This window comes from Ahaetulla prasina, chromosome 4 (genome assembly GCF_028640845.1).
Source record: "Ahaetulla prasina isolate Xishuangbanna chromosome 4, ASM2864084v1, whole genome shotgun sequence".
Lineage (NCBI taxonomy): Eukaryota > Metazoa > Chordata > Lepidosauria > Squamata > Colubridae > Ahaetulla > Ahaetulla prasina.
This window is the reverse complement of record NC_080542.1, coordinates 5086493-5113866: the sequence shown is the minus strand read 5'-3', so window position 1 is coordinate 5113866 and position 27374 is coordinate 5086493. Positions and strand designations below refer to the sequence as shown.

The 27374-nt window shown below is 47.1% G+C and overlaps 1 protein-coding gene across 1 annotated transcript in view; it reads right to left on the bottom strand.

Annotated features, from left to right (window-relative positions):
* Window positions 1–1506: 1506 nt before the first annotated feature.
* JPH4 (junctophilin 4) overlaps window positions 1507–27374 on the bottom strand; it is a 41752-nt gene continuing 15884 nt past the window's right edge. Inside the window, exons 4-6 of the mRNA XM_058181439.1 lie at window positions 16055–16173; window positions 13488–14089; window positions 1507–1728 (exon numbers count right to left, since the gene is read on the bottom strand). Of these exons, the coding sequence (XP_058037422.1) occupies window positions 1648–1728; window positions 13488–14089; window positions 16055–16173 (802 nt within the window). The 3' untranslated portion in view covers window positions 1507–1647. The remainder of the gene's footprint in view (window positions 1729–13487; window positions 14090–16054; window positions 16174–27374) is intronic.

Genomic DNA, 27374 nt, shown 5'->3' with positions numbered 1-27374 from the left:
TGTTTGTGTGTGTGTGTGTTTTTAAAGTATTCAAACGCTGCGAGAAAAAGGGTTTATAAAAGCGTTAAAAGGAAACGGATGCAAGGTGACGGTGGGCTTGTCGTTTCGTCTTTTGGTCTGGTTTGCCGGTTAGTCGGTCGGTTGGTTCGTTGTTGTTGTTGTTGTTTTTTCCCCTTGTCCGTTCGTTTGAAAAGAAGGTCCTGGGACAGGTGGGGAGTTGGGGGGAAGAGGAAGCAAGCAAAGAGAGAGAAAGAGGAAAAGGGTGTTTTGGTTTTGGTTTTTTTTAAAAAAAAAAAAAGGCGGAGAATTAAAGATGAGGGGAAGGAAAATAAGAGAGCGGAACCAAGACGCCGTCCGCCATGTTCTCAAATTTCCACCCTTTCTAAAGACGTACGGGTGTTCTCTCACAGCGTCTAATTCGGAGAAAATGGAACTCTGGGAGAAAAAAAAACAAACCATCCACTTTTTGTGTGTTGAAACGGAAACCGTCTCCCTGCCTGTACAGGAAGTCCTCGACTTACACTCATCTGTTTAGCGACCGTTCAAAATTATGAAGGCGCCAGGAAAAAAACATGACTTAATAGGACTGGTGCTCGCACTTAAGGACCGTCCCCAAGGTTACGGGAAAAAGGCCGCGGAAAGTTACGGGGGGGGCAAAAAAATGTGACTTATGACCAGTCCTCGCACTTATGACTGGTCCTCGCACTTATGACCGTCCTCAAGGTCACGTGGACGAAATTCGGGCGCTTAGCCACCAGGGATGCATTTTTTACGCCGGTCATACCGTCCCGTGGGATCACGGGATGACCTTCTCGGCCAGGGTTTCCGATACGATGGGAAGAAAGCCAGATTCGCTTAACGTCCGATTCACTTAACAACCGCAGCCAAGAAGGCTGCAAAATCAGCGGTGGCTGCCTTATTCAAAAAACGCCTTGCTTAGCCCCCCCACGGAAATTCTGGCTGTAAGTTGCCTGTATTCCTAAAAGGCCCAGAGGGAAGAAACCCCCAAACCAACAACTTCAAATTGTAGGAATTGTGTGTTTGTGTTTGTGTGTGTGTGTGTGTGTGTGTGTGTGTGTGTGTGTGTGATTTCGATACAAGCAAACCGGCCCACCGGATGTTGACGTTCTCTCTCTAATCCAACCATCCTAATATTTAATTCTCCAGAGGGTAAAATTTCTCCTTGCACCTTGGCTCAATTTTACTCCGGTGCCCAACAGTTCCACAATGAAGGGGGGAAAAAAGAGGGGGAAAATAAAATAAAATGAACGAACGAATGAATGAATGAATGAATGAAGCAGGAAAAAGGAGATATTCGTTATTTGGGGAGGAGGGGGGGGCGAAAGCAGCAAAGAGCAAGGAAGGGAATGAAAATCGCCAGTAGAAAGAGCCCTTTATATGTAAACGGTCTAGAAAATTTATAGTTTTAAAGAGGCAGCGGGGGAGTCGCGGCTGGGGGTGAGTAAAGACAATGTGAAAAAGAGATAGAGGGAGCGGGTGGGGTGGGAGAAGAGAGGAAGAGATCAAAGCTTGTTTATCAAACTTCTTTGGGGTGGGGGTGGGAAGAAGAGGAGGAAGAGGAGGAAAAGGGGAAGGGGAGACAGGGGAGAGGGGACAAAGGGCTCCTCCTGCCTCCATCATCTCGTCTCAAGCCAGGAGGATGGAGAACAGGTAAGCCAGACTGACGTCCACCAACAAGACAGCCGCCACAACCAGCAAGTGAGACCCCTGCAAAAAGAAGAGGGGGAGGGGGAGGAGAAAAAAAAATCACAATCAAAAAATTAATACCACTTTATAAAGCCCTTGGTTGTGGTCCGTCAGCAGCCTACGGAGCTGGCAACGGAGTCGGACAGCGATGAGGCTGAGGTGAGGCCAGGGCCATCGGGGGAGTGAGATGCGGACTCCAGAGCCTCCAGAGACTGATAGTAGTGAGGCAGAGGAACAGGAGGAGCCTGTTCCTAATGCACGCATGAGAAGAGCTGCCAGAAGGCAAGAGCAGCTCAAGTACAGAGGACAACTCAGGAGTAAGGCCAGGAGATGATTGGCCCCTCCCATTAGGCTTAAAAATAGACCAGCACCGGCGTTTCAGCTTTGCCGGAAAACAACGTTGGTAGCTGTGTCTTCTGCTTCATCTTCTGCTTCGTCTACGTCTTTGTTTTTGTGGCTTCTGGACGTTTGCCAGGAAGGGCCTTTGGCAGTTTAGCTAATTGGACTAAGGTTTGTGAGATAACTGAGGAATTTGTGTTGGGAGGCATTTGTTTTACTTCGAGTTGAACGACGCTGGGAATGAAGTAATTCCCAGCTGTTCGAATAAAGTTTGTTTTTCCACGGACTAAGTTTATTACTACCTACTTGGGTCTGGGTCACAACACATGCTTGGAACATGGCAGGCAGTTTTGGTCGCACACAATATATAACCAAAAAAAAAAGATGTGGAGACTCTAGACAGAGTGCAGAGAAGAGCAACAAAGAGGATGAGGGGACCGGAGGCTAAAACATATGAAGAACGGTTGCAGGAACTCGGTATGCCTAGTTTAATGAAAAGAAGGACCAGGGGAGACATGATAGCAGTCTTCCAATATCTCAGGGGTTGCCACAAAGAAGAGAGTGTCGGGCTTTTCTCCAAAGCACCTGAGGGTAGAACAAGAAGCAACGGGTGGAAACTAATCCAGGAGAGAAGCAACCTGAAACAAAGGACAAAACTTCCTAACAGGGAGGACAATTAACCAGTGGAACAGCTTGCCACCAGAAATCATGGGGTCTTCATCCACAATTAATCAGTGGAAAAACTTGCCTCCCAAAGTTGTGAATGCTCCAACACTGGAAGTTTTTTAAGGAGAGATTGGACAACCATTTGTCTGAAGTGGGGTAGGATTTTCTGCCTAAGCAGTGGGTTGGATTAGAAGACCTCCAAGGTGCCTTTCAACTCTGTTATTCTATTCTGTTCTGTTCTGTTCTGTTCTGTTCCATATTCTATTCCATTTCTTTCCATATTCTATTCCATTCCATTCTATTCCGTTCCATATTCCATTCCATTCCACTCCACTCCACTCCACCCCACTCCATATTTTCTATTCTATTCTACTCTATTCTACTCTATTCTATTCTATTCTATTCTGGAGGGGGTTGGATTAGAGGACCTCCAAGGTCCCTTCCAACTCCTGTTCTGTTCTGTTCCGTTTCCTATTCTATTCTATTCTATTCTATTCTATTCTATTCTATTCTATTCTATTCTATTCCATTCCATTCCATTCCATATTTTCTATTCTATTCTATTCTATTCTATTCTATTCTATTCTATTCTATTCTATTCTATTCTATTCTACTCCACTCCATTCCATTCCATATTTTCTATTCTATTCTATTCTATTCTATTCTATTCTATTCTATTCTATTCCATTCCATTCCATTCCATATTTTCTATTCTATTCTATTCTATTCTATTCTATTCTATTCTATTCTATTCTATTCTATTCTATTCTATTCCATTCCATTCCATTCCATTCCATTCTATTCTATTCTATTCTATTCTATTCTATTCTATTCTATTCTATTCTATTCTATTCTATTCTATTCTATTCTATTCCACTCCATTCCATTCCATATTTTCTATTCTATTCTATTCTATTCTATTCTATTCTATTCTATTCTATTCTATTCTATTCTATTCTATTCTATTCTATTCTATTCTATTCTATTCTACTCCACTCCACTCCACTCCATTCCATTCCATATTTTCTATTCTATTCTATTCTATTCTATTCTATTCGATTCGATTCTATTCTATTCTATTCCAATTCTAATTCTACCCATCACTGGAGGTTTTTAAGAAGCGATAGGACAGCCATTTTGTCTGAAATGGTATAAGGTTTCCTGCCTGAGCCGGGAGCTGGACTAGAAGATCTCCAAGGTCCCTTCCAACTCTGTTATTCTGTTAAAAACCGGAATTAAGTTGAAGTCAGGAAGGGTGGAAACTAGATTTAGAAGCTGCGACAACCAGGGCGGCTCGGAGGATGCCGAATTAACAGAGCTGGAAGGGACTTCGGAGGTCTTCTAGTCCAACCCCCCCTGTGTTACTCTCGTTGCAGGTCACGATCTTCGGATGGAGGGGTGGGGACAGCCAGTCACCCTGCTCTAGCAGGAGACCCCATACTAGTCCTCGACTGACGACCATAATTGAGCCTCAAATTTTTGTAGCTAAGTGTGAAACACTGGTTTAAGCGAATTTGGTCCTGTTTTACGACTTTTCTCTCCGTTGTTGTTAAGTGAACGGCTGCAGCTGTTAAGTTAATAACACGGCTGTTAAGTGAATCTGGTTTCCCATTGGCTCTCTTTGCCGGAAGGTCGCCAAAGGGAGATCCGCATTACCGTCATAAATGTGAACCCGTTTCCAAGCGTCTGAATTTGGATTGGGTGACCCCAGGGATGCTGCGACGGTCGTTAAGTGTGGAAAAAAACGGTTGAAGACATTCCTTTCAGTGCCGTCCTGATTTCGAACAGTCACTATACGAACTATTGCAAGTTCTATTTCGCACCAATGGCCGTCCAATCTCTTCTTAAAAAGGAGGAGGAGGAAGAAGAGGGAGAAGAGGAGGAGGAGGAATCACAAAACCGGAAGGGACCTTGGAGGTCTTCTAGTCCAACCCCCTGCTCAGGCAGGACACCCTATACCCATGATGGTGAATCTATGGCACGTGTGCCACAGGTCGCACGCGGAGCCATATCTCTGCCCTAGCTCAGCTCCAGCGTGCATGCGCATGTCGGCTAGCTGATTTTCAGGCCTTCTGGGCCCACCGGAAGTTGGGAAATGGACTCTTTCCTGCCTCCGAAAAGCCTCCAGGGGATTGGGGAAGGCCATTTTCATCCTCCCCAGGCTCCAAGAAAGGCTCTGGAGCCTGGGGAGGGTGAAAAATGGGCCTTCCGGGCCCACCGAAAGTTAGGAAATGGGACAGTTCCGGCCTCCGGAGGGCCTCGGGAAGGGGGGGGAAGGCCATTTTCGTCCTTCCCAGGCTCCAAGAAAGCCTCTGGAGCCCGGGGAGGGTGAAAAATGGGCCTTCTGGGCCCACTCAGGGGTGAAATCCAGCAGGTTCTGACAGGTTCTGAAGAACCGGTAGCGGGAATTTTGAGTAGTTCGCAGAACCGGCAAATACCACCTCTGGCTGGCCCCAGAGTGGGGTGGGAATGGAGATTTTGTAATATCCTTCCCCTGGAGTGGGGTGGGAATGAAGATTTTGCACTATCCTTCCCCCTGGAGTGGGGCGGGAATGGAGATTTTGCAGTATCCTTCCCCTGCAGTGGGGTGGGAATGGAGATTTTGCACTATCCTTCCCCTGGAGGGGGGAGGGAATGGAGATTTTGCACTATCCTTCCCCCTGGAGTGGGGAGGGAATGGAGATTTTGCACTATCCTTCCCCTGGAGTGGGGTGGGAATGGAGATTTTGCAATATCCTTCCCCAGGAGTGGGGTCGGAATGGAGATTTTGCAGTATCCTTCCCCTGCCACACCCACCAAGCCACACCCACAGAACCTGTAGTAAACCTGTAGGATTTCACCACTGGGCCCACCCGTAACCTTTTTGCTATTGCATGCAAAAAGCGGGGGTCATGCATGTGCGTGGAGGGGGCGGGGCACGGGGGCATTGAATTATGGGTGTGGGCGCATACATGCGCAACCTCCCCCCTCATGCTCCCCCTGCTTATGGCATGCAATGGCAAAAGGGTTAGCCATCGCTGCCCTATACCGCTCCAGACAACAGGTTGTCCAATCTCTTCTTAAAAAGCTCCAGTGTTGGAGAAATCTACAATTTCTGGTGGCGGGTCGTTCCACTGGTTAATTGTTTTAATTGTCAGGAAATTTCTCCTCAATTCTAGGTTGCTTCTCTCCTTGATTAGTTTCCACCTATTGCTCTTTTTGTCCTGCCTTGTGGTGCTTTGAAGAATAGCTTGACTCCTTCTTCTTTGGGGCAGCCCTTCAAAAATTGGAAGGCTGCTATCATGTCTCCCCTAGTCCTTCTTTTCATTAAACTAGACATTCCCAATTCCGGCAACCGTTCTTGGTACATTTTAGCCTCTAGTCCCTTATACAGTAGTGGTCAAAATTGTGGAAACCTTTTGGGAAAAGTTGTATTTTCTAAAACTAGTTAATAACACCGCTTTTTTTTTTTTTTTTTGGAGTAGTACCATAAAGTTATATATCAGTGGAAAGATAATTTAATCAAGAATGTCATGCAGTCACTTTGATGAAGGATTTGCTATTAGAATAGCAGTTACGGTCTCAAGAAGAAAAGGGAAACAGAAAAAAACGAGACATACAAAAATGATCACCATACAAAAAACGAGATATACAAAAAGTATCATCATAGAAAAAACGAGATATACAAAAATTATCACCATAGGAAAAAAGACACGTACAAAAATTATCACCATAGAAAAACCAAGACATACAAAAATGATCCCCATGTCAATCAATACTTTGTTGGGTCACCTTTAGAATGAAATATAGCCTTACAACGTCTTCCCATGGAGTGAACCAAGTCTTTGAGTTCTGCAGCTGTGATCACGTGAAACCAAGATTGAATGATGGCTTCGATTAACTGGGTTTTATTACTGGGTCGCTTCTACTAACAAGTTTCTTTAGTCGGCTCCATCGATTTTCCATTAGGTGAAGGTCTGGGCTATTCCCAGGCCATTCCAGCAATGGAATATCATTATCTTAAAAACTCCAAAAAAATAAAATAAATAAAGTGGCGTTATTAGCCGTCAAACCTCAAAAATGCACTTTTCCCAAAATGGGTTTCCACAATTTTGGCCGCAACTGTAATTATCTTTGTCGCTCTTCTCTGCATTCGTCAAATGCAGGATTTCTACTTTAGGATTTCTACCAACTGGTAGGATCTCGGCTGTTTGCTTCCCGCCCTGTCCCTTCCCAAACTGGGAGGGGGGTCCTGGAAGGAACTAGAACCAAGACCCCAGGCCTACCCACCTCTCTTGTCAGGCCCCGATTGGGGGGGAAGGATGCTATAACTGGGACCCGTGGCCTGGTTTCTTTTCATCGGCCGTTCGTTTCAGGATTTGCCTCCAATTCGTGGCTTTGTTTATTAGCGTTTGAAAAGGCGATACAGGGAGCCCTTCAGTTTACAACTGTTCGTTTAGTAGCGACCGTTCGGAGTTACGACAGCACTGCAAAAGAATGGCCGTTTCTGGCCGTTTTTTTCAAGATTAGGACCGCTGCAGCATCCCTCCAGCCACGTCAGCCGTTTGGCAACCAACTCAAGTTTACGACGGTCGCAGTGTCCGTCGGGGATGGGGGGGAGCACGGGATTCCCCTTTGGTGACCTTCTCTGACAGGCCGGGTTGGAGGAGAGAGCCCGATTTCGCTTAACAAGCCTGTGAGTACGTTAAAGGACTGCGAGGATTCACTTAACAACGGTAGCAGGGAAACAGCCACGGAATCCATAAACCTGTCGCTTGTGGAATGTTATCTACAGGGTCTCCTGCTTGAGCAGCGGGTTGGACTAGAAGACCTCCAAGGTCCCTCCCAGCTCTTTTCTGATAGATAGGTAGATAGATAGATAGATAGATAGATAGATAGATAGATAGATAGATAGATAGATAGATAGATAGATAGATAGATGGACAGACAGACAGACAGACAGTTGGAGGGAGGGAGGGAGGGATAGATAAGAGATAGATATATAGATAGATATATAGATATAAATATAAATATATATATGGATGGATAGAAATAGATAGATAGATAGATAGATAGATAGATAGATAGATAGATAGATAGATGATAGATAGATAGATGGATGGATGGATGGATGTAGTGGTGTAGGGTTTCCTGCCTAGGCAGGGGGTTGGACTAGAAGACCTCCAAGGTCCCTTCCAACTCTGTTATAATAGATAGATAGATGGATAGATGGATGAAGGGAGGGATGGAGGGAGAGATAGATAAGGTAAAGGTAAAAGTTCCCCTCGCACATACATGCCGACTCTAGGGGGCGGTGCTCATCTCCGTTTCAAAGCTGAAGAACCAGCGCTGTCCGAAGACGTCTCTGTGCTCATGTGGCCGGCATGACTCAACGCCAAAGGCGCACGGAACGCTGTTACCTTCCCACCAAAGGTGGTCCCTATTTTTTCTACTCGCATTTTTACGTGCTTTCAAAACTGTTAGGTTGGCAGAAGCTGGGACAAGTAATGGGAGCTCACCCCGTTTTGTGGCAGCACTAGGGATTCGAACCGCTGAGCTGTCGACCTTTCAATCGACAAGCTCAACGTCCTAGCCCCTGAGCCACCGCGTCCCTAAGGGATAGATAAGAGATAGATACATAGATATAAATATATATATGGATGGATAGAGATAGATAGATAGATAGATAGATAGATAGATAGATAGATAGATAGATAGATAGACAGACAGACAGATATATATATATAAAGAGGGAGGGAGGGAGGGAGAAAGGAAGGAAGGAAGGAAGGAAAGAAGGATCAGAATAACACAGTTGGCAGGGACCTTGGAGATCTTCTAGTCCAACCCCCTATACCATTTCAGACAAATGGATGTCCAGTCCCTTCTTAAAAAGGAGGAGGAGGAGAGGGGGAGGGGGAGGAGGGGGAAGAGGAAGAGGAGGAATAACAGAATAACAGAGTGAAAGAGTTGGAAGGGGCCTTGGAGGTCGTCTAGTCCAACCCTTCCCAATGTATCATTAAGTGTAAAATTTGTACCCTATGACTGTCATTAAGTGTCGTAAGTGTTGTACCCCGATGAAGGTATCTTTTCTTTTCTGTACACCGAGAGCCTATGCACCAAAAATAAATTCCTTGTGTGTCCAATCACACTTGGCCAATAAAAAATTCTATTCTATTCTATTCTATTCTATTCTATTCTATTCTATTCTATTCTATTCTATTCTATTCTATTCTATTCTATTCTATTCTATTCTATTCCATATTTGCTATTCTAGTCTAGTCTGGTCTATTTTCCCTGTTCAAGCAGGAGGCCCTATAGGCCTATAACATTTCAGACAAATGGAAGTCCAGTCCTTTCTTTAAAAGGAGGAGGAGGAGGAGGAGGAGGAGGAAGGAAGGAGAACAGAATAGACAGAGTTGGAAGGGACCTTGGAGGTCTTCTACCCCCACCCCTCCTCCCCGCTCAAGCAGGAGACCCTACGGCAAGCCAAGCCGTTCCAGACACAATGGCTTCTCCAATCTCTTCTTCAAAGGAAGAGGAGGAGGGGGAGGACCTCCCTCCCCCGCCCCCCGCAGCCACCTTGCCGAGCGTGCTACGCCTGTTCTTTTTCAAGTGTGCAAGCTGTACTATTGTCCTAACAGCCAGAAAATTCTCCCTGAGCCAGCATTCTGCTTCCCCTACGTGCAGTCAGAAGCCGACGGGGCGGGCAGACGGATGAAATATGGGATACAGAGGCAAAGGGAGGGAGGGAGGGAGGAGGAGGAGGAGGAGGGGACATTTCCCCCCCCTTCCCCTCCATCGCCATAGACACCCAGGTCTGCTCGGCGCCCGCCTGGCACTTGGCATCCGCAGCCCGAGGATAATGTTGTCCTTGGCACATCCACGGCCTACGCCTCCTGCTGTTCCCCTCACCCCTGCCCCCAATTCAAGCCCCCGCCCCCCCCTTGAGAGCAGAACTGCTGGATTATTGATGACCTGCAGTTCTGCCAGCCCCCCCCACCCCCTACCCCCACCCTACCCCACCCCGTCCTTCCCAACACCACCTCCTCTCCTCCTCCCCACCCCACTGCGGTTGTGTGGTGCCGACGGGGCCCATCCCGATGCTGCAGTGCAGAAGGCGGGGACTAATGGAGGATGCTGTTGCCGGGAGAAAAGATGCGGTTGCCTAGCGACGGGAGGACGGCGGCTAGCCAATCCCCTTGTGGATGCTGCCAGGGTAGTGGGGGGAGCGTTCGGTTCTTTCCAACCCTCCTCCCTCCCTCCCTCTCTCCCTCCCTCCTCCTTCCTTCTGTATTCCAGAATATATACATACATACATACATACATACATACATACATACATACATACATACATATATATATATATAAAATGAAAATAACAGATGTGGTTTGGGGAGGGGAAAAAGGGGATGGGGAGAAAAGAGGAAGGGCAAACCCTGTAAAAAGACCACCGAGGGTGTTGTAAGGGGGCAGTCAGTGAGATACGCCAGGGTTACACAAAGAGGTTCAAACTGTGGTTTGTTTGTTGTCGGGCAGGGATCTGCTTGCAGGGATATAGTTTGGGGGGGGGGAAGGGTCTTATGAATGGGCCGGATTGGGTAGTTTAGAAAAAAAAGGGGGTGGGAATTTGCCCCTCCTTAGTTGTGTAAACGGGGCGGAGGGGGGTTTAGTCCAGAATGTAGTGAGGAAGTGGGGAGCAAGAGCCGTATGGAAAAGCAGAAAGTTGTGTTGGGTGGATTTGGGGACTTGTCGATGTCAGCGAATTGTGTGCATCACACAAGAACTGTTGCGGGTTGTGTGGATTGTGCTAGCGGAGTGGGAAGGGCTGCTATTTTCTCTTGGGGGATGGGCGGCGGCGTTGAGATGCTCCTGGCAACGGTGCAGGGGGTGGGTGGGTGGGTGGGTTTTTTTCTTTTTCAAAACCTACGTCTTTTTTGTTACTGCTCCGCCCTCCAGACTGCAGTTCAACCCGAAAACGGGGAAGTCCTCAGCTTAGCGACCGCAATTCGGCACGGAAAATAAAAACTCAGCGGTCGTGAAGCCAGACGCCACGTGATCAAGGCCTTGGTGACTTCTTCAGCCGGCTTCCATATCGATTTTGCTCGGCCGAGAAGGTCACAAAACGCTGGCGCGCGTGGGCACCCGGGGAGACAGCTGTGCCCGTCGCAAAAAGAGGACCACCATTTGCCGAGTGTGCAAATCGGGTGATGCGGGGGGTGGGGACGTGGTCACGGTTGGGACGTGAGACCGTGTCACGAGTCTCTTTTTTTCCCCTCCCCAAGCCGTCGTAACTTTGAATACAGGCAGTCGCTCGACTGAACGATCACAATTGGCCCCCAAATTTCTATGGTTTAAGCGGGAGACCGTTGTTAAGTGAGTTTTGCCCCCAGTGGACGACTTTGCTCGTCAAAAGGTCGCAAAAGGGGATCGTGCAACCGTCGTAAACAATGAGTCAGATGCCAAGCATCCGAATGTAAATCAGGTGGCGGTGGAGATCCCGCAACAGTCCTAAAGTGTGAAAAACGGTCATAAGTCGCTTTTTTCCAGGGCCTTTGTAACTTCGGACGGTCACTAAGCGAATTGTTGTACGTCGAGGATTATCTGTAACATGTAAATAGGAAGCGATGGGCTTCACCTCTTGCTAAACCATAACCTGTTCGGTTGGGTTGTTGGTTTTGTGTCGGATTAAACCCGCCGATTGCAACTTGTAAATCATGGTTTATTGCCTTAGCTTTATCTGGGAACCTAACCATGGTTTAGTAAGATGTGTGAATCATGCCTTAGGACAGCAGGAACTTAAAGTGGTTGAGCATTAAGCTTCCTTTCATTCCAAAGATCGTCCATTTTTGACGCAATTTATGATGTTGAGAGCAGGCATACAAAAAATTCAAGATGGCCGCCAGAATTATATTTACAATAATAGGTGAAGTGTTATTTTTTTCCCCCAAAAGCAACTGGACTTTTTTGGTTTTGTTGTTTTTTTCTTTTAAATGTTTCACTTCTCATCCAAGAACCGAACGGAAGAAGCTTCTTGGAAGAGAAGCAAAACGTTTTTAAAGAAAAAAAAAACCAAGAAAATTCCGTTGTCTTTTGGGGGAAAAAAGGACCTTTGAGATAACCATGATCTGGATGATTGAGAATCTCCGTAGATATGGGACATTCAAGGTTTGTTAGATTTGGGGAAGTTTTCCCCCCCCCCCCCACTCCTTATTTTTAAGAAAAATAAGAAAATAAGGGTTGTCCTCGACTTACGACGGTTCACTTTGAAGTTACAAGTGCTTAAAAAAGTGATCGATGGACCGTTTTTCACACTTACGACCGTTGCCAGCATCTCCATGGTTACGTGGTGATCTACATTCGGATGCTTGGCAACTGACTCACATTTACAACGGCCGCAGTGTCCTGGGGGTCGGGGGGGGGGTCGCGTGATCCCCTTTTGCGACCTTCTGACAAGCAAAGTCAACGGGAAAGCCGGTGGCTAATTTTAACAAACTGCAGTGATTCGCTTAACAACGGTGGCAAGAAAAATCGTAAAACGGAGCAAAGCTCACTGGAGCAATGTCTCGCTTAGCAACAGAAATCTGGGGCTCAATGGTGGGCGTATGTTGGGGACTATCTTCTCAATAGTTTTGCTGCCTTTAAACAGTGGTTAGTCCGGGCCACACACCCAGCTGTGATGTGCTATTGTGGTTTACTGAATAAACTGCCATTGGCTGATTCCTCACAACCCTAAGACACAGGCCAGCAAGCCACTTTTCGATGAAGCGTCTACTGTGGGCCCAGACAGATCTCTCTGTGCTTTTAACAACAGCCTGCCAGGCAGAAATCCAACTGGTTGGGTTTCTCACAGTATTTGCGATTCACCTATCAAAAGCTGCCTCCAATCTTAACTTTCATCAGAGGCAGAAAACATGGAACTTATAAAACCCAAGTTGGTTGGACTGTGTTTTGTATACCCTCCTCAGGTGGGACTTCAGTGCCCATCATCCTTGGCCAGGAGGGTCCAGGAGGGGTGGGAGTTAGCCCGACACATGAAGAGAATAGCAGATGGGACAAAGTCCTTAGCAGAATTTCCCAAAACCTACATTTAAAAAATCTTTGCTACACCTCAGAGGATTCCAGAATTCACTTAACAGACTTGGAAAGGGACCTTGGAGGTCTTCTAGTCCAACCCCCCTGCTCAAGCAGGAGACCCTACACCATCTCAGAGAAATGGCCGTCCAATCTCTTCTTAAAAACTTCCAGTGTTGGAACTCCCACAACTTCTAGTGGCAAGCTGTTCCGACGATTTAATTGTCCTCGCTGTGAGGAAATTCCTCCTTAGTTCTAGGTTGCTTCTCTCTCCTGGGTTAATTTCCATCAACTTGGATCGGTTTCGTTGTCGTGGGAAAGGGGCATGGGAGAGAACCTGAGAACAGGTCAGAGGTTCGGCTTCGTTGATGGGATGTGTCCAGGAATGGGTCAAAAAAAAACAAACCCAAGAGGGTGTTCACCAACATATATGATCAAAGCAGAATCTCGCGGTGGATCAATGTTGACATTGTTCAACATTCCTGCACCTGCCTTAGATGTTCTTCTTCCCTTCCTTGGATGATGTCGAAGACCATCATCTTCTACACTGAAGATGGTCTTGGACATCTAGCTCAGATCTAAGGCATGGTACTTTAGAGCTAAATGGAGTCACCTGTCTAGTTTCGCTAGTGCGACCACAAACCATACTCAGCTTAGCCAGGAAGACCTGAATATAATGTCCATCTGAGGTGGCCCACCCTCCTTAAAATGCGTTGGCCTCTTACCTGTCTCCCCCTTTGGACTGCTTGTAGACTCTCTGGTCCCTCCAGCAGAAGAGAAGACCTGCACAATTCCTCGTTTTTCGGTTCTGCATCAACCGGAATTCCCAAGGGTACCGTATCGTCCTGGTTCCCCTTGGGATAAGTCTTTGAAGCGTTCCCTTCTTCCTCCTCTTCTTCCTCCTCTTCTCGGAGGCTGCCTGAGCTGCCGCTAGCTGGGCTGCCCGGCTGAGGGTGCTGAGCGACCCTCTCGTAATCTTCTTCCTCGGCTTCGTAGCTGCTCAGCTGCCCTTGTTCCTCCTCGCCTTCCCACAACCCCTCGGGAACGAGCCGCGGTGTCCGAGATGGGAAACTACCCCGCGAACCCCACTCCTCCTCTACATCCGAGGCTTCGGGGAAGAGCTGGCGAGGACCCCCGTTCTCCAAGGGAGGCCAAGTCCGCCGAGGGTCCCCCCGCCAGGGTTGCAGCGGAGTGGGAGGGTAACTTGGCGGTAAGCTCGGATCCGGGGTAACGTCGGAAGGGGTGATGCCATTCTCATAGATGTGAGGGCTGTCGTACTCGTGGAAATCGGTGTCGGTGCCTTCCGAATCTAACCGACCCCGCGGCTCTGGGGAAGGAGAAGCGACTGGCAGTTAAAGAAAGAAGGGATGGGTGTAAAAAAACTCTGGCTTCAAGAAAGTTTGGCGGTGGATAGCGCTCTGATATCATGGTCACCTGTTCTCTATTGCAGGACAAAAGTACAGTGGTACCTTGGTACTCGTCGTTAATTAGTTCTGGGAGGCACGACGAGTACCCAAATTGAGTACAAATATTTTTTTCACGTAAGGAATACTGTAGTGCAGCGATGGCAAACCTTTTCGGCACGGAGTGACAAAGGGAGCACGCGCACCTGGGCCGCAACCAGGAAGAGGAGCTGCCCAAGGCGCACGCGTATGCCAAAAAATGAACTTCCGGTTTCAGCTACTGAACTTCCGGTTTCAGCCAGCTACCGTTCCGGGTTTCTGGCACGCATGCGCACACGATGATCAGCTGGCCGGCACGCCTGCTCACACGGGAAAACAGACAACCAGCTCTTCTAGTTTTCAGCACTGCAAAAAGGTCAGCTGATTGTCACACGCACATGCGCGCTAGAAACCCGGAAGAAGAATGGCCGACGCCGCATGTGCCTGAAGACATGGCTTTGCATGCCACTTTGGGCACGCATGCCATAGGTTTGCCATCCCGGCTGTAGTGAGTCACAACATCGACCACTTCTAGCTGGTGCGTTGGGTACCAAACAAACAACGAGTACCGGGGCAAAATGTTCACGTCAATATATGTTGAACACCAAATCCAATGAGCTTCAAAGCAGCTAAGTACCAAGATACCACTGTAGTTAAATGTCCAGTCGGGATTGTAAAAATCGAAACAGGTGTGTAATCGGAGCGGTTCTGTTATTTATTAATGACACCCCCTTTTTAAATTAGATTTCACGGCAGTATTTATCAACCTTTCGTCGCTTTAAGATGGGTGGACTTCAACTCCCAGCATGCTGGCTGGGGAGCCCTGGGAGTTGAAGTCCGCCCATCTTAAACGGTCTAAAGTTGAAAAGCGCTCTTCTACAGCAACATTAATGTAATATGCATCGCACATTATAACAGAACAACACAGTTGGAAGGGACCTTGGAGGTCTTCTAGTCCATCCCCCTGCTCAAGCAGGAAACCCTATAACCGTAATGGTGAACCTATGGCGCGTGTGCCAGAGGTGGCACACACAGCCCTCTGTGCCAGGTGCTCTTCTAGTTTTCGGCACGCACATGTGCGCCAGCCAGCTGTTCTTCGCAGGCGCTAGAGTGCTGGAAAACAGCCAAAAAAAACGGTTTTCTGAGCTGTTTTCAGCCCTTTTTCAGGCTGTTTTCAAACCATTTTTGTGCCATTTTTGGGCATGGGTCACTTGGACATTTTGGGCTAGAAATGGCCCAAACAACAGCCAGAAAATGGCCTGGAAACAGCCTGGAAAACAGCCAAAAACTAGGCCATTTTGGGGCCATTTTCAGGGTGGTTTTGGGCTGTTTTTTGGTCGTTTTTCAGCTGTTTTTTTGAGGTGTTTTTCAGGCCAGAAGCGGCCCGAAAAACAGCCTGAAAAAGGCCCAGAAAACCAGCAAGAAACAGGTATGCGCATGCCGGCCAGCTAGTCTTCGGGTTTCCAGGACTCTGGCGGTCTTCGGGTTTCCGGCGCATGCACATGTGTTCCAGTTTGGGCACTTGGTGCTGAAAAGGTTCGCCGTCACTGTCCTATAACATTTCAGTCAAATTATTGATCCCAGGAATGTACCATTGGGTTAAGAAGGGAATCAAGGACTTGTGGACCCTTTGAGGAGTGAGCAGAGGGACGTGTCATGTTTCCGAAGATGAGACTACGCACCAAAAACCCATTGATCGCTTGGGCCTTCGCCGCCACCCCTGCCAAAAAAAAAAAAAAAAAGGACTACCACCCCCACCTCCCACCCCCGTTCTCCAGGGCCGAATTTTGAAGGAGGTAGAACATCTTTAATCCTGGGAGAGAAGAAGACCCATCACGCAAACGTCTCACCTGAATCAGCTAGAATGGGCTGTAGTTCTTGAGCCAAAATTTTGGCCAAACGGGAAGTTTCTAGAGCCTTTTCAGCTGCCCCGAGGGCAGCAGCAGCCTTCAGACGAGCATCTGCAGCCCTGAGGTAGAGAAAGTTTTGGGTCAATGAGGAAAGAAGGTCCTTTCTGAAGACTCCCCTTCTCAGGTGGCCCTCCATGATTCTCCCTCAAAGAAATCGATGGAGACAGTATTGCGTCAAGGGAGACGGAAGGAGCTGCTGATCCAGTTCTACAGAGGAATGATTGAGTCTGTCATCTGCACCTCCAGAACTGTCTGGTTTGGTTCTGCAACCCAACAAGACAGACACGGACTTCAGAGGATCATTAGAACGGCAGAAAAAATGATGGCTACCAACCTGCCTTCCATGGAGGACCTGTATACTGCACGAGTCAAAAAAGAGGGCTGTGAAAATATTTACAGACCCCCCCCCCCGCATCCAGGACACAAACTGTTTCAACTCCTACCCTCAAAACGACGCTATAGAGCACTGCGCACCAGAACAACTAGACCGGGTATCAGCAACCTGTGGCTCCAGAGCCGCATGTGGCTCTTTGGGTAGTCTGCTGTGGCTCCCTGTCAGGTGATCCCACCGCTGGCTGGCTCCACCCATCGTCCTCCCCTCCCAGTCATTCCTCGCTTGGCCTGAGAAGGTAAGGGTGACGGTGGGGGATGGAAAAGCAGACAGGGCAGAGACAGAGAGATATAAAGAGAGGGGGAGAGATAAAGAGATACAGAGAGAGGGGGGGAGGGAGTCGGAGTCGGAGAGAGAGAGAGGGAGATGTCAAAAGGGTTTTGTGGTTCCCAGTATTTTTTAACAACCGGTTCTCTGCCCTAATGACCGGCTGGGTAGGCATGGCTGTGGGGTGTGTGTCACGTGACTGGTGGAAGTGAGTGACATGGCCATGCCCACCCAGGTTTTGTGGCTCCCCGTGTTTTTTTTTTTTTTCTGTGGGAAATGGATCCAAATGGCTCTTTGGGTGTTTAAGGTTGCAGACCCCTGATTACTAGACACAAGATCAGTTTTCCCCCGAACGCCGTCACTCTGCTAAACGAATAAATCCCTCAACATTGTCAAACTGTTTACTAAGTCTGCACTACTATTAATCTTCTCATCGTTCCCATCACCCATCTCTTTCCACTTATGACTGTATGACTGTAACTTTGATGCTTGTATCCTTACGATTTATATTGATATTGTTTCCTGATTGCTTATTTGTACCCTGTGACTATCATTAAGTGTTGTATCTTATGATTCTTGACGAGCGTATCTTTTCTTTTATGTACACTGAGAGCCTATGCACCAAAGACAAATTGCTTGTGTGTCCAATCACACTTGGCCAATAAAGAATTCTATTCTATTTCCAAACTCTATCCTCCTGCGGTGGCCTTCCATGATGTTTAAAGAATTGATGGAGAAACGGAGGAAGAAGCTGCGTTCGTAAATATGTCCACCTAAGGTGGCCCTTCATGATGTTCCAAGTGTTCTGACCTAGGCTTCCCCAGCAGCGCGAAGCCGAGTCCTCATCCTGATAAACCTCTTTTATTTCATTTACAGCGAATTCCTCTCCAGCAACGTCTTTCCCCTCCCACAGTCTTTCAAGATCGTTCATAATTACCAACCTTTATCAGGCTTGGAGAGTGGCCAGGCCGATATCTTTCAGCCTCCACACTGTAACAGACAATACTTGGCCAGAATGCAGGAACAGATCTTCACCCAAATGAACTAATTTGTCTCCTGCAAACTCCCCTCCCCTTCGCTTCTCTTTATTCCCTATGGGAGGGGCCATTCACTGTCAACCTGTGGCTTTACTCCTGAGCTGACCCTTGTTCCTTAGCTGTTTCCTCCTGGCAGCTCTGCGCACGTGCACACTGGGAACAGGATCCAGCTGTTCTTCTGCCTCACTGATGTCTGACTCCGAAGGCAGCTGACAACTGTCAGACGGCCCTGGCCCCCTCTCTGCCTCCGACGCAGCGCCCTCATCAGAGCCTTCCCCAGACTCCAGGACTGGCCCATGTTCCTCCCCAACCTCCTTACTGTCCGAATCTGCTGCCAGATCCGCTGGCTATTGGCGGGCCACAACACAAAGATGGAGAAAGTATTGGGTCAGCAGAGAAAGTTCTTTTCTGAGGCCTCTCCTTAGAAGATGGCCCTCCTTGACCTTCAAAGAATCACTCCAAGATGGTCAACATTGGCCACCTTAGCTAGGAGCATCCTAACCAACATTGCCTCTATAATCCTTGCTCCTCAAGCTTTGAGGCTGGTCCTCAGCTTCAGATGTGGAGTTGCTGAACCCTTTTCTTTCGTTTTCACAGCACAGTTGTGGATTCACTTCACAATTTCGTTCAACAACAGAAGTAGAAATCATTGATCAACCAAGCGTTGGGATCAATCTAATCATTCACATCTGTTCCAACCTTGGCCGTTTGTCCTGGGATAAATACGTAAGGAGCTCGCCACCAGATATTGAAAAATTTGAAAAAAATATTTCCATGTTCCATAGTTCAATTTTGCCAGTCTTATCAACTTGGTCGTTGTCGTTGTTATTATTTAATGTTTTCAACCCAAATCCATTGGGCTACAGAGGTTTTTGATAAGGAATTTTGTCTGGAAAACTAGGATTCTGATGGCTTTGGGGAAAAGCTGAGATACGGGTAGGCCTCAACTTACAACCATTTGTTTGGTGTCCGTTCAAGTTACAATGGCAACAAGTGTTTCTCACACCTATGGCCAGAGGTGGTCTTGAGCCGGTTCGTACTGGTTCGGGCGAACCGGTAGCAGAGATCGTGGGTGGGCCTGCCCACCAGCCCCAGCTCTATGCTTTTCCTATTTAGGCATGGTCTTGAGGCCGGGTGTATGCATGGAAGGCCCGTGCGCGAGCAAAGCACATGCGCGGAAGGCTGGGCACATGCTCTGAAGGTGCTCGCGCATGAGGCGAGCGTCCGCGCATGGGGCGAACCAGTACCAACAAAATGTGAAACCCACCACTGCCTAAGACCGTTGCTGCATCCCCATGGTCATGTATTTAAGAAGGTTTGCACTATCTTGGGTCATGTGGTTACCATTGGTAACCTTCCCAGATGTCTTCTGATGAGCAATGGTATGCTGACCCAGCTTTCCAAACACGACAAACCCTCTGATGTGAACGCAAAAGATTCCTTTATTAGGAACACCGGCAGCCCCAGCAAAAAGCTCATCTCGCAGGCTAACAAGTCTGTCCGGCCAGAAGATGAATAGTTGTTTGCCACATCTATTCATCTCCGCCCACTATATTTATCCTCAGAGCTCGCTAGCAGCGATAGTTCTTCTAGCCCAAGAATCAGCCCATAGATTTCCACTGCTCTCCTCTCCTCTGCCTTCTCCGCATCTGCACTTCAGGCACTGGACCCAGCTATTCTTCCTCTTCCTCATCAGCCACCTCCAGACCTGGGAGCTGTTGACTCTCCATCTGAGGGCTGACGGACAGCCCAGGCTCCGCCTCTGTCACTCTCTCTCTGACAGCTCCATTCCATCTTCCCCCCTCAGAGCTCTCAGGTTGCCACGCCTCCTTCTCCTCCTCTGATTTGGCTGCTGGAGGGGCTGGAGGCCGACAGGCCACAACAAATGGGGGGAGCTGGATTCATTTACCAACTGTGTGATTCACTTAACAACTGCAGAGATTCACTTAACAACTCTGGCAAAAAAAAGGGCCGTACAATGGGCCAAAACTCATTTAACTTTCTCGCTTAGCAACATAAATTTTCAGCGCAATTGTCATAAGTCAAGGACTAACTGTATGTAAATGCATTTCAGACTGGTTGATCCAAGGTAATCCTCGATTTACAACAGTTTGTTTAGCGGCCGTTCAAAGTTACAATGACACCAAAACAAGGGACTTATGATCGTTTTTCGCACATATGACCGTTGCAACAGCCCCGTGATCACATGACCAAAATTTGGCCACTTGGCAACTAGTTCATATTGCAATGTCTCAATCTCTCTTTCTCTCTCTCTTTCTTTCTCTCTTTCTTTTTCTTTCTTCTCTCTCTCTTTTTCTTTTTCTTCCTCCTCTCTCCCTTTCTTTCTCTTTCTCTCTTTCTTTCTCTCTCTCTCTTTCTCTTTCTTCTCTTTGGGCATTAAACTAAATAAATAACTTACCAACTGTAGCAATAACTTACCAACTGAGGGCAGGCAGTCCTCAACTTATGACCAGCATGGCGGTCGTGTGATCCCCTTTTGCGACCTTCTGACAAGCCAAGTCAATGAGGAAACCAGATTCACTTAACAACCATGTAGCTAACTTAACAACTGCAGTAATTTACTTAACAACCATGGTAAGTAAGACCGTGAAACGGGGTAAAAGAAAGGTATATAAAATAACGCAGGTCTCAACGAACAACATAAATTTTGGGATCCGTTGTGGGTCGTAAATTGTACATAGAATTTTTTCAATTGGTTCGTTAAATATCGGCCTCTCGGGAATTGTAACCCGGTCTATCTGAAACCCAGAAGTAGGGAATGTTCGTGGGAACAAACCTTCTGAAACAACTTGGCATAAACTTTATAGAGTGAGTGTTTCAGGACAGGAGATTAAACAAAAAAAGTTGGGGTGTATGTCATTTTTTGTGACGTCCCGGCCATTATCTCAGTTAGTCCTACCCCCTTATTAAGCCTTAAGATGGTCTACGCTATGTGCCTACAGCAATTCCACTTCGTGAATCGTGGTTTGAGCTTAGCGGGTTGTGGGAAGGCAGCCTAATTCGCCGCGGACTTTTCGCCGCGAGCTGAAAACATACCTATTCTTCCAAGCAGGACTGGCAGGACTACTGCACAAATCAAGAAGAGGGCCGTGAAAATATTTGCAGATCCCTCGCATCCTGGACATAAACTGTTTCAACTCCTACCCTCCAAACGACGCTATAGAGCACTGCACACCAGAACAACTAGACACAAGAACAGTTTTTCCCCGAAGGCCATCACTCTGCTAAACAAATAATTCCCTCAACACTGTCAGACTATTTACTGAATCTGCACTACTATTAATCTTCTCATAGTTCCCATCACCCATCTCTTTCCACTTATGACTGTATGACTATAACTTGTTGCTGGCAATCCTTATGATTTATATTGATATATTGACCATCAATTGTGTTGTAAATGTTGTACTTTGATGAAGGTATCTTTTCTTTTATGTACACTGAGAGCATCTGCACCAAGACAAATTCCTTGTGTGTCCAATCACACTTGGCCAATAAAATTCTATTCTATTCTATTCTATTCTATTCTATTCTATTCTATTCTATTCTATTCTATTCTATTCTATTCTAATAGGGGTTTTTAATTCGTTTTAAATGGGGTTTATTTTTATATTACGTATTTTATATTTAAATTTAGGCCATATGGAATAAGTTTTTTAAATAGTTTTTATTGTAATATATTGTATGGTTTTACTTGGCTGTTCACCGCCCTGAGTCCTTCGGGAGAAGGGCGGTATAGAAATTAAAATATTATTATTATTAATTCACAGAAGCGCAGAATTGTGGCGCGAGAGGGGGGGGGGACAGAAAGGTCATCTAATCCAGTGTTTCTCCAATTTGACAGCTTCGAGTTATTGTGGACTTGGATAAAAAGTGCTATGGATTTGACTTTGTTCAAAATGAATGGGAACTTTCAATATGTGGCAACCAGTGGTGCCGTTCAGTCGGTTCGTACCGGTTCGGACGAACTGGTAGCGGCGATTCCCGGCACTATGCCGTCCTATTTAACCACGTTTTCTAAGCCACACCAGAGGTGGGTTTCAGCAGGTTCTGACCAGTTCTGGAGAACCAGTAGCGGAAATTTTAAGTAGTTCGGAGAACCAGTTGTAAAAATTTTGACTGGCCCCGCCCCATCTATTCTTTGCCTCCCGAGTCCCAGCTGTTCGGGAGGGAATGGAGAGTTTGCAGTATCCTTCCCCTGGAGTGGGGTGGGAATGGAGATTTGATACTATCCTTCCCCTGGAGTGGGGTGGGAATGGAGATTTTGCAGTATCCTTCCCCTGGAGTGGGGTGGGAATGGAGATTTGACACTATCCTTCCCCTGGAGTGGGGTGGGAATGGAGATTTGACACTATCCTTCCCTATTATTGCCAAGACTTATAAAATGCTATCGAAATTGGAATTTGGAAAATGAACAGATTAAAAAACATCGTACGATTCAGTGGGCCAGGAATGTTGGATATAATGGGATGGTAGGACAATGGGAAAATACGTGGACGAAAGGTTTAAGATTGACATTAAATTATCATCTAAAAGAGACGGAGTCGGAATATTACTATGCGTCAGCAACCTGACCCAGACAATACACTGTTCACAAAGCACTTATACATGTAAAAGAAAAATGTATAAATAAAATATAAAATGCTTCTTTTTCTCCCCGCCCTCATCTTTCCTCACTTCACTTCCTCCTTCCCCCAGAGATAGTATTTAACCGGTTCGTACCGGTTTGGGCGAATTGATAGTGGCCACCTGCGGGTGGGCCCGCCTCGCCCCTCATTGTTCTTCTATTTACTTCTGTATTTTGCGTTTTGTAAGACTCCGCATGACTTCATAAAAAAATTTCGATTGAAAAATAAGTAAATAAATAAAAAGACACGGGGACTTCAACTCCCAGAATTCCCCCGCCAAAATGGCCTCCCCATTGGCGGCCTGTCAATCTTTAACTGCCGCGCGTTTTTTTTTAAAGACGGCTCCTGGGAACCGCCGCCCTGAATGGTTGGCAAGAGTCCTCAACTGACGACCCTCAATTGGGATCAGAATTGCAGCGGCTAAGCCAGGCGACTGTGACGTGCGCCGCGCCCAATTTTTTGCAACCTGTTCGGCCTCTGTGGTTGTTAAGTGAATCGTTAAGCTCTCCCGTTGACTTCGTTTGTTGAACTCTGGCTGGGAAGGTTGCAAATGGCGGTCAAATGGGATTCAAATAATTTAACCACCGGTTCTCTGCCCCCGTGACTGACTGGGTGGGCGTGGCCATGGTGGGCGTGGCCAGGGGGGGTCAGGCGTGACAGGCAGCACGTGGCCTCCTGAACCCCTCTGGGGGCAAAAATGGGCCACGGGGGCGGGAGAGGGACGCACCGCCCCACGACTCCCCATTTTGGGCCTAGGCAGCTTCCCTGCAGACTCCTGGGAACAAAAATGGGGCGTGTGGGGACTCCTGGAAGGGGCGGGGTGGGGCCAGCCAGCAATTTAACTACCGGTTTGCCCGAACCGGACCGAACCAGCTGAATCCCACCACTGCACATGACCCCGGGATGCTACGACCGTCATAAATAAAATGCCAGTTGACAACCATCTGAATTTTGATCATGTGGGAATGCTGACATTGTCATAAGTATGAGGACTGGTCCTCTGTTATGTTTTTCAGTGCGGTGGCAATTTCAAGTTTGCTAGATGGATGTTTGTACAGGTGGTCCTCGACGTACAACTGTTCGCTTAGTGACCGTTCAAAGTTACAACGGCACTGAATGTTGTGTCTGCGCCCCCCGAGCCGGGCCTTCTGCCAGAAAGTGACTTGGAAAGTGAGGGGGAAGGGCCATCAGGACTTAGCTCGGGAGCACCGGCTTCCTTGGCTCAGCTCCAGGAGCCAGAGGCAGGCCAGGTGGAAGAGATAACGAGGCCTCCGTCCCCTGACTCTTCCTCCCCCCAGGCCACGCCTCCAGACCCAGCTGATGGCAATCAGGCTTGGTTGAACCCTAGGTTTCATAGGCAGGAGAGGCGAAAACAACAGAAGCAGGGGTGGGGCAGGCCTAGGAAGTGCTGAATCATGGAGCCACACCCCACAGGATATAAAGGCAGCAAGAGCTGCTGTGCCTCTTCGTAGCAGGCAAATTAACTGCTTAACTAAGAGCTGAAGTACTGTTTGTTCCTGGGTGACTCATTGGCGTTGAGGAAGATAACAGAGACACTTGGCAGGCGCTCGCTAGTTTGCTGCCAGAGCTGATAGTGCCAGCTAATTAAGCCATCGTTCAGACAGAGGCGAAGGGGGGACAGAACACTGAAAGAAAAGTGACTTATGACTGTTTTTCACACTGACGACCGTCGTAGCATTCCCATGGCCACAGGATCAAAATTCAGACACTTGGCAACCGACTCATATTTATGACGGCTGCAGTGTCCTGGAGAGAAGGTGTCACATGATCCTCTTTTACGACCTTCTGACGAGCAAAGTCAAGGAGGAACCCAGATTCGCTTAACAACCATGTTACCAGCTTAACATCTGGGTTGATTCGTTTAACAGCCGTGGCAAGCAAAGTCGGAAGAAGTGGGGAAACTCACTTAACAAACGTCTCACTTAGCAACCGAAATATGGTGGCTCCATTGGGCTCCTATGTCAAGGACTACCTGTATATATAGATAGATAGATAGATAAATAGCTGCAGCTGCAACATTAGCCATTTCAAACCCCTCCAATCCATACATGCAGCAGACTGACACCCACTACGAAGATGTAGCACGACCACGAACACGAAGCCAAACAGCAGCAGTGCAGCTCACCAGCTCAAATCCCCCTGCAACTCAGACTAATCTGAGCACAATCAAGCCCCCAACCAAACAGGACACACCCCTAGCCAATCAGAGCACAAAAAACCCCCCCATCCAATCAGATCACAGCCAAGCTCCCACCCAATCAGTTCAAACCCCCACTAGCACTTAAAAAGGAAGAAACAGCTGCAATCACACATTGTTCCCAGAAGCACGAAGCTGAAGACTGAAGATGACGAATGAGACTTCGTCGAAACGTCGCCAAGACACTTCCAATTTTATGCGGGAGAAAACCCGAATAACCAAAGACCTACATAGATAAATAGATATAGATATAGATATATAGATATATTGTGTGTATAGTATATTACATTAAGTTATATATTAATTATATAATTGCACCCAGTTTTGAAAGGGTAGGTGTGGAATTAAAACTTAAAAGGAGGCGTACAGATACTCCTCGACCTACGACCAGAATAGAGCCCCAAATTTCCATTGCTAAGCGAGACATTTGTTAAGTGAATTTGACCCTGTTTTGCCAGCCTTCTTGTCCCGGTTTGTTAAGTGAATCACCGCAGATGTTAAGTGAATCTGGGTTCCCCTTTGACTTCGCTTGTCTGAAAGTCGTAAAACGGGGATCACCTGACCCAGGGACACTGCGACCGTCATAAATATGAGTCAGTTGCCAAGCGTCTGAATTTTAATCACGTGACCATGCATTGCGCTGCAATCAGTGGTGGTATTTAGACGGTTTGTACCGGTTCAGGCGAACTGGTAGCAAACATCGCCTCTATGATGTTCTATTTAGGTACATTTTCAAGGCCGGGCGCATGCGCAGAAGGCAGAGCGAGCAAAGCCATGCGCAAAAGGCGTGCATGTGTGTCACGCAGCGAACCAGCGGTAAGAAGATTGAAAACTCTCCGCTGGCTGCAGCGGTCGTAAGTGTGAAAACTGTCATAAATCATTTATTTCAGTGCCGTTGTAACTGCGACCCGTCACTAAATGAACCGTTGTAAGGCGAGAACGACCTGTGTATCTTTTTTTTCAGCGAAATGCATTAAAATCCAAAGTCTTTAAATTTCTTTAATCCTTAGACAATCCTTACACACATGCAAACACACCAGCAATAAATTTGTGATCCACCACATTTTGCCGCTACAAATAAGTTGCTCATTGTAGCTCTCCATTATCTCTTCTCCCACCCACCCCCAAAATGTTTTAAAAGTTGCCCCCCTTGTTTAAGGATGACCAAGAATGGGGAAAAGTTCTTTTTTGAAGAGTTTATTTTGAGTTAAAACAAGATAAGTCGCTTGGGATAGCGAGGTGGACAGCGGATATAATTTTAATTAATCAATAAAATCAAATAATATACAGGCAGTTGACTAATAATAATAATAATAATAATAACAACAACAACAACAGAGTTGGAAGGGACCTTGGAGGTCTTCTAGTCCATCCCCCGGCCCAGGCAGGAAACCCTACACCATTTCAGACAAATGGTTATCCAACATTTTCTTAAAAATTTCCAGTACTGGCGCACTTACAACAAGCAACCTAGAACTAAGGAGAAATTTCCTGTCTGTGGGAACAATTAACCAGTGGAACTGCTTGTCACCAGAAGCACTGGGATTTTTTAAGAAGAGACTGGATAGCCATTTGTGCGGAATACTACAGGTAATCCTCGGCTCGCGAAAATTCACTTAGCGACCGTTCAAAATTACGATGGCACGGGGAAAAAAGTCGACTTACACTTTTTTCACACTTACAACCAGGGCAGCTTCCCCGTGGTGACATCAAAATTGAGACGCTGGTCATCTGATTCATATTTATGACGGGTCGCGTGATCCCCTGTAGCGACCGCCTGACGAGCAAAGTCCATCGGGAAGACGGATTTCAACTCGTTCTCTTTAACCCGATGCAGCCGTTTTAACATCTTACAACTTTAATTATTCGTTCTCTAGCTTTACGAATATTTTATTTTATTGCATTATGTTCTTGCTATGTTTGTCTCGTACCCCCTCTTTTTATTTTTTTTGCAAGCTTTGAAACTCCAATTTTACAAGGAGGAGAGAGGAGCGTGGATGATTAACATCTGTGTATCTTACACCTTCTTTGTACTCCTACGGCTAGTCCTTGAAATTACGACCGCAACCGAGCCCAAATTTTACGGCTGACTTGAGTTTTGCTCCATTCGATTCGCTTTCTTGCCACGGTTCTTAAGCGACTCATTGTCGTCATTAAGTCAGGAACCTGGTCGTTAAGTGAATCTGGTTTTCCCCATCGACTTTGCTTGTCCCGTGACACGCAGCCCCCCCACCCCAGGACACTGCAACCGTCATAAATATGAGTCAATTGCCAATGTTTATCGGAATGTTTATCGTGACCCTAGGTTACAACGGCGATAGGTGTGAGAAGCGGTCCTACGTGACTTTTACTCGGTGCCGTTGTAAGTTTGAACGGTTAGTAAATGACTTGTTGGAAGTGGAGGATGACCTGAATACACCCTTCCATCTGTCCGCCATTCCGTCAGAACAGAAGAATCTTCTCTCGGGTGAGAAGTGAAACCTCTTCAAGGAAAAAGAAAAAAAACTTCAGTTGACTTTCGGGGGGGGGGGGGGAAACAGCACCTTTGGGATAACCCTGACTTGGATGGTTGAAGAGCTCCGTAGACATCCCATTTTAAGCATCGTCTAACCCAGAGGTGGAATTCAGCTGGTTCGTACCGGTTCGAGCGAACCGGTAGCAGCGACTGCCATCCATTTAGCCACATTTTTGAGGCCGGGCG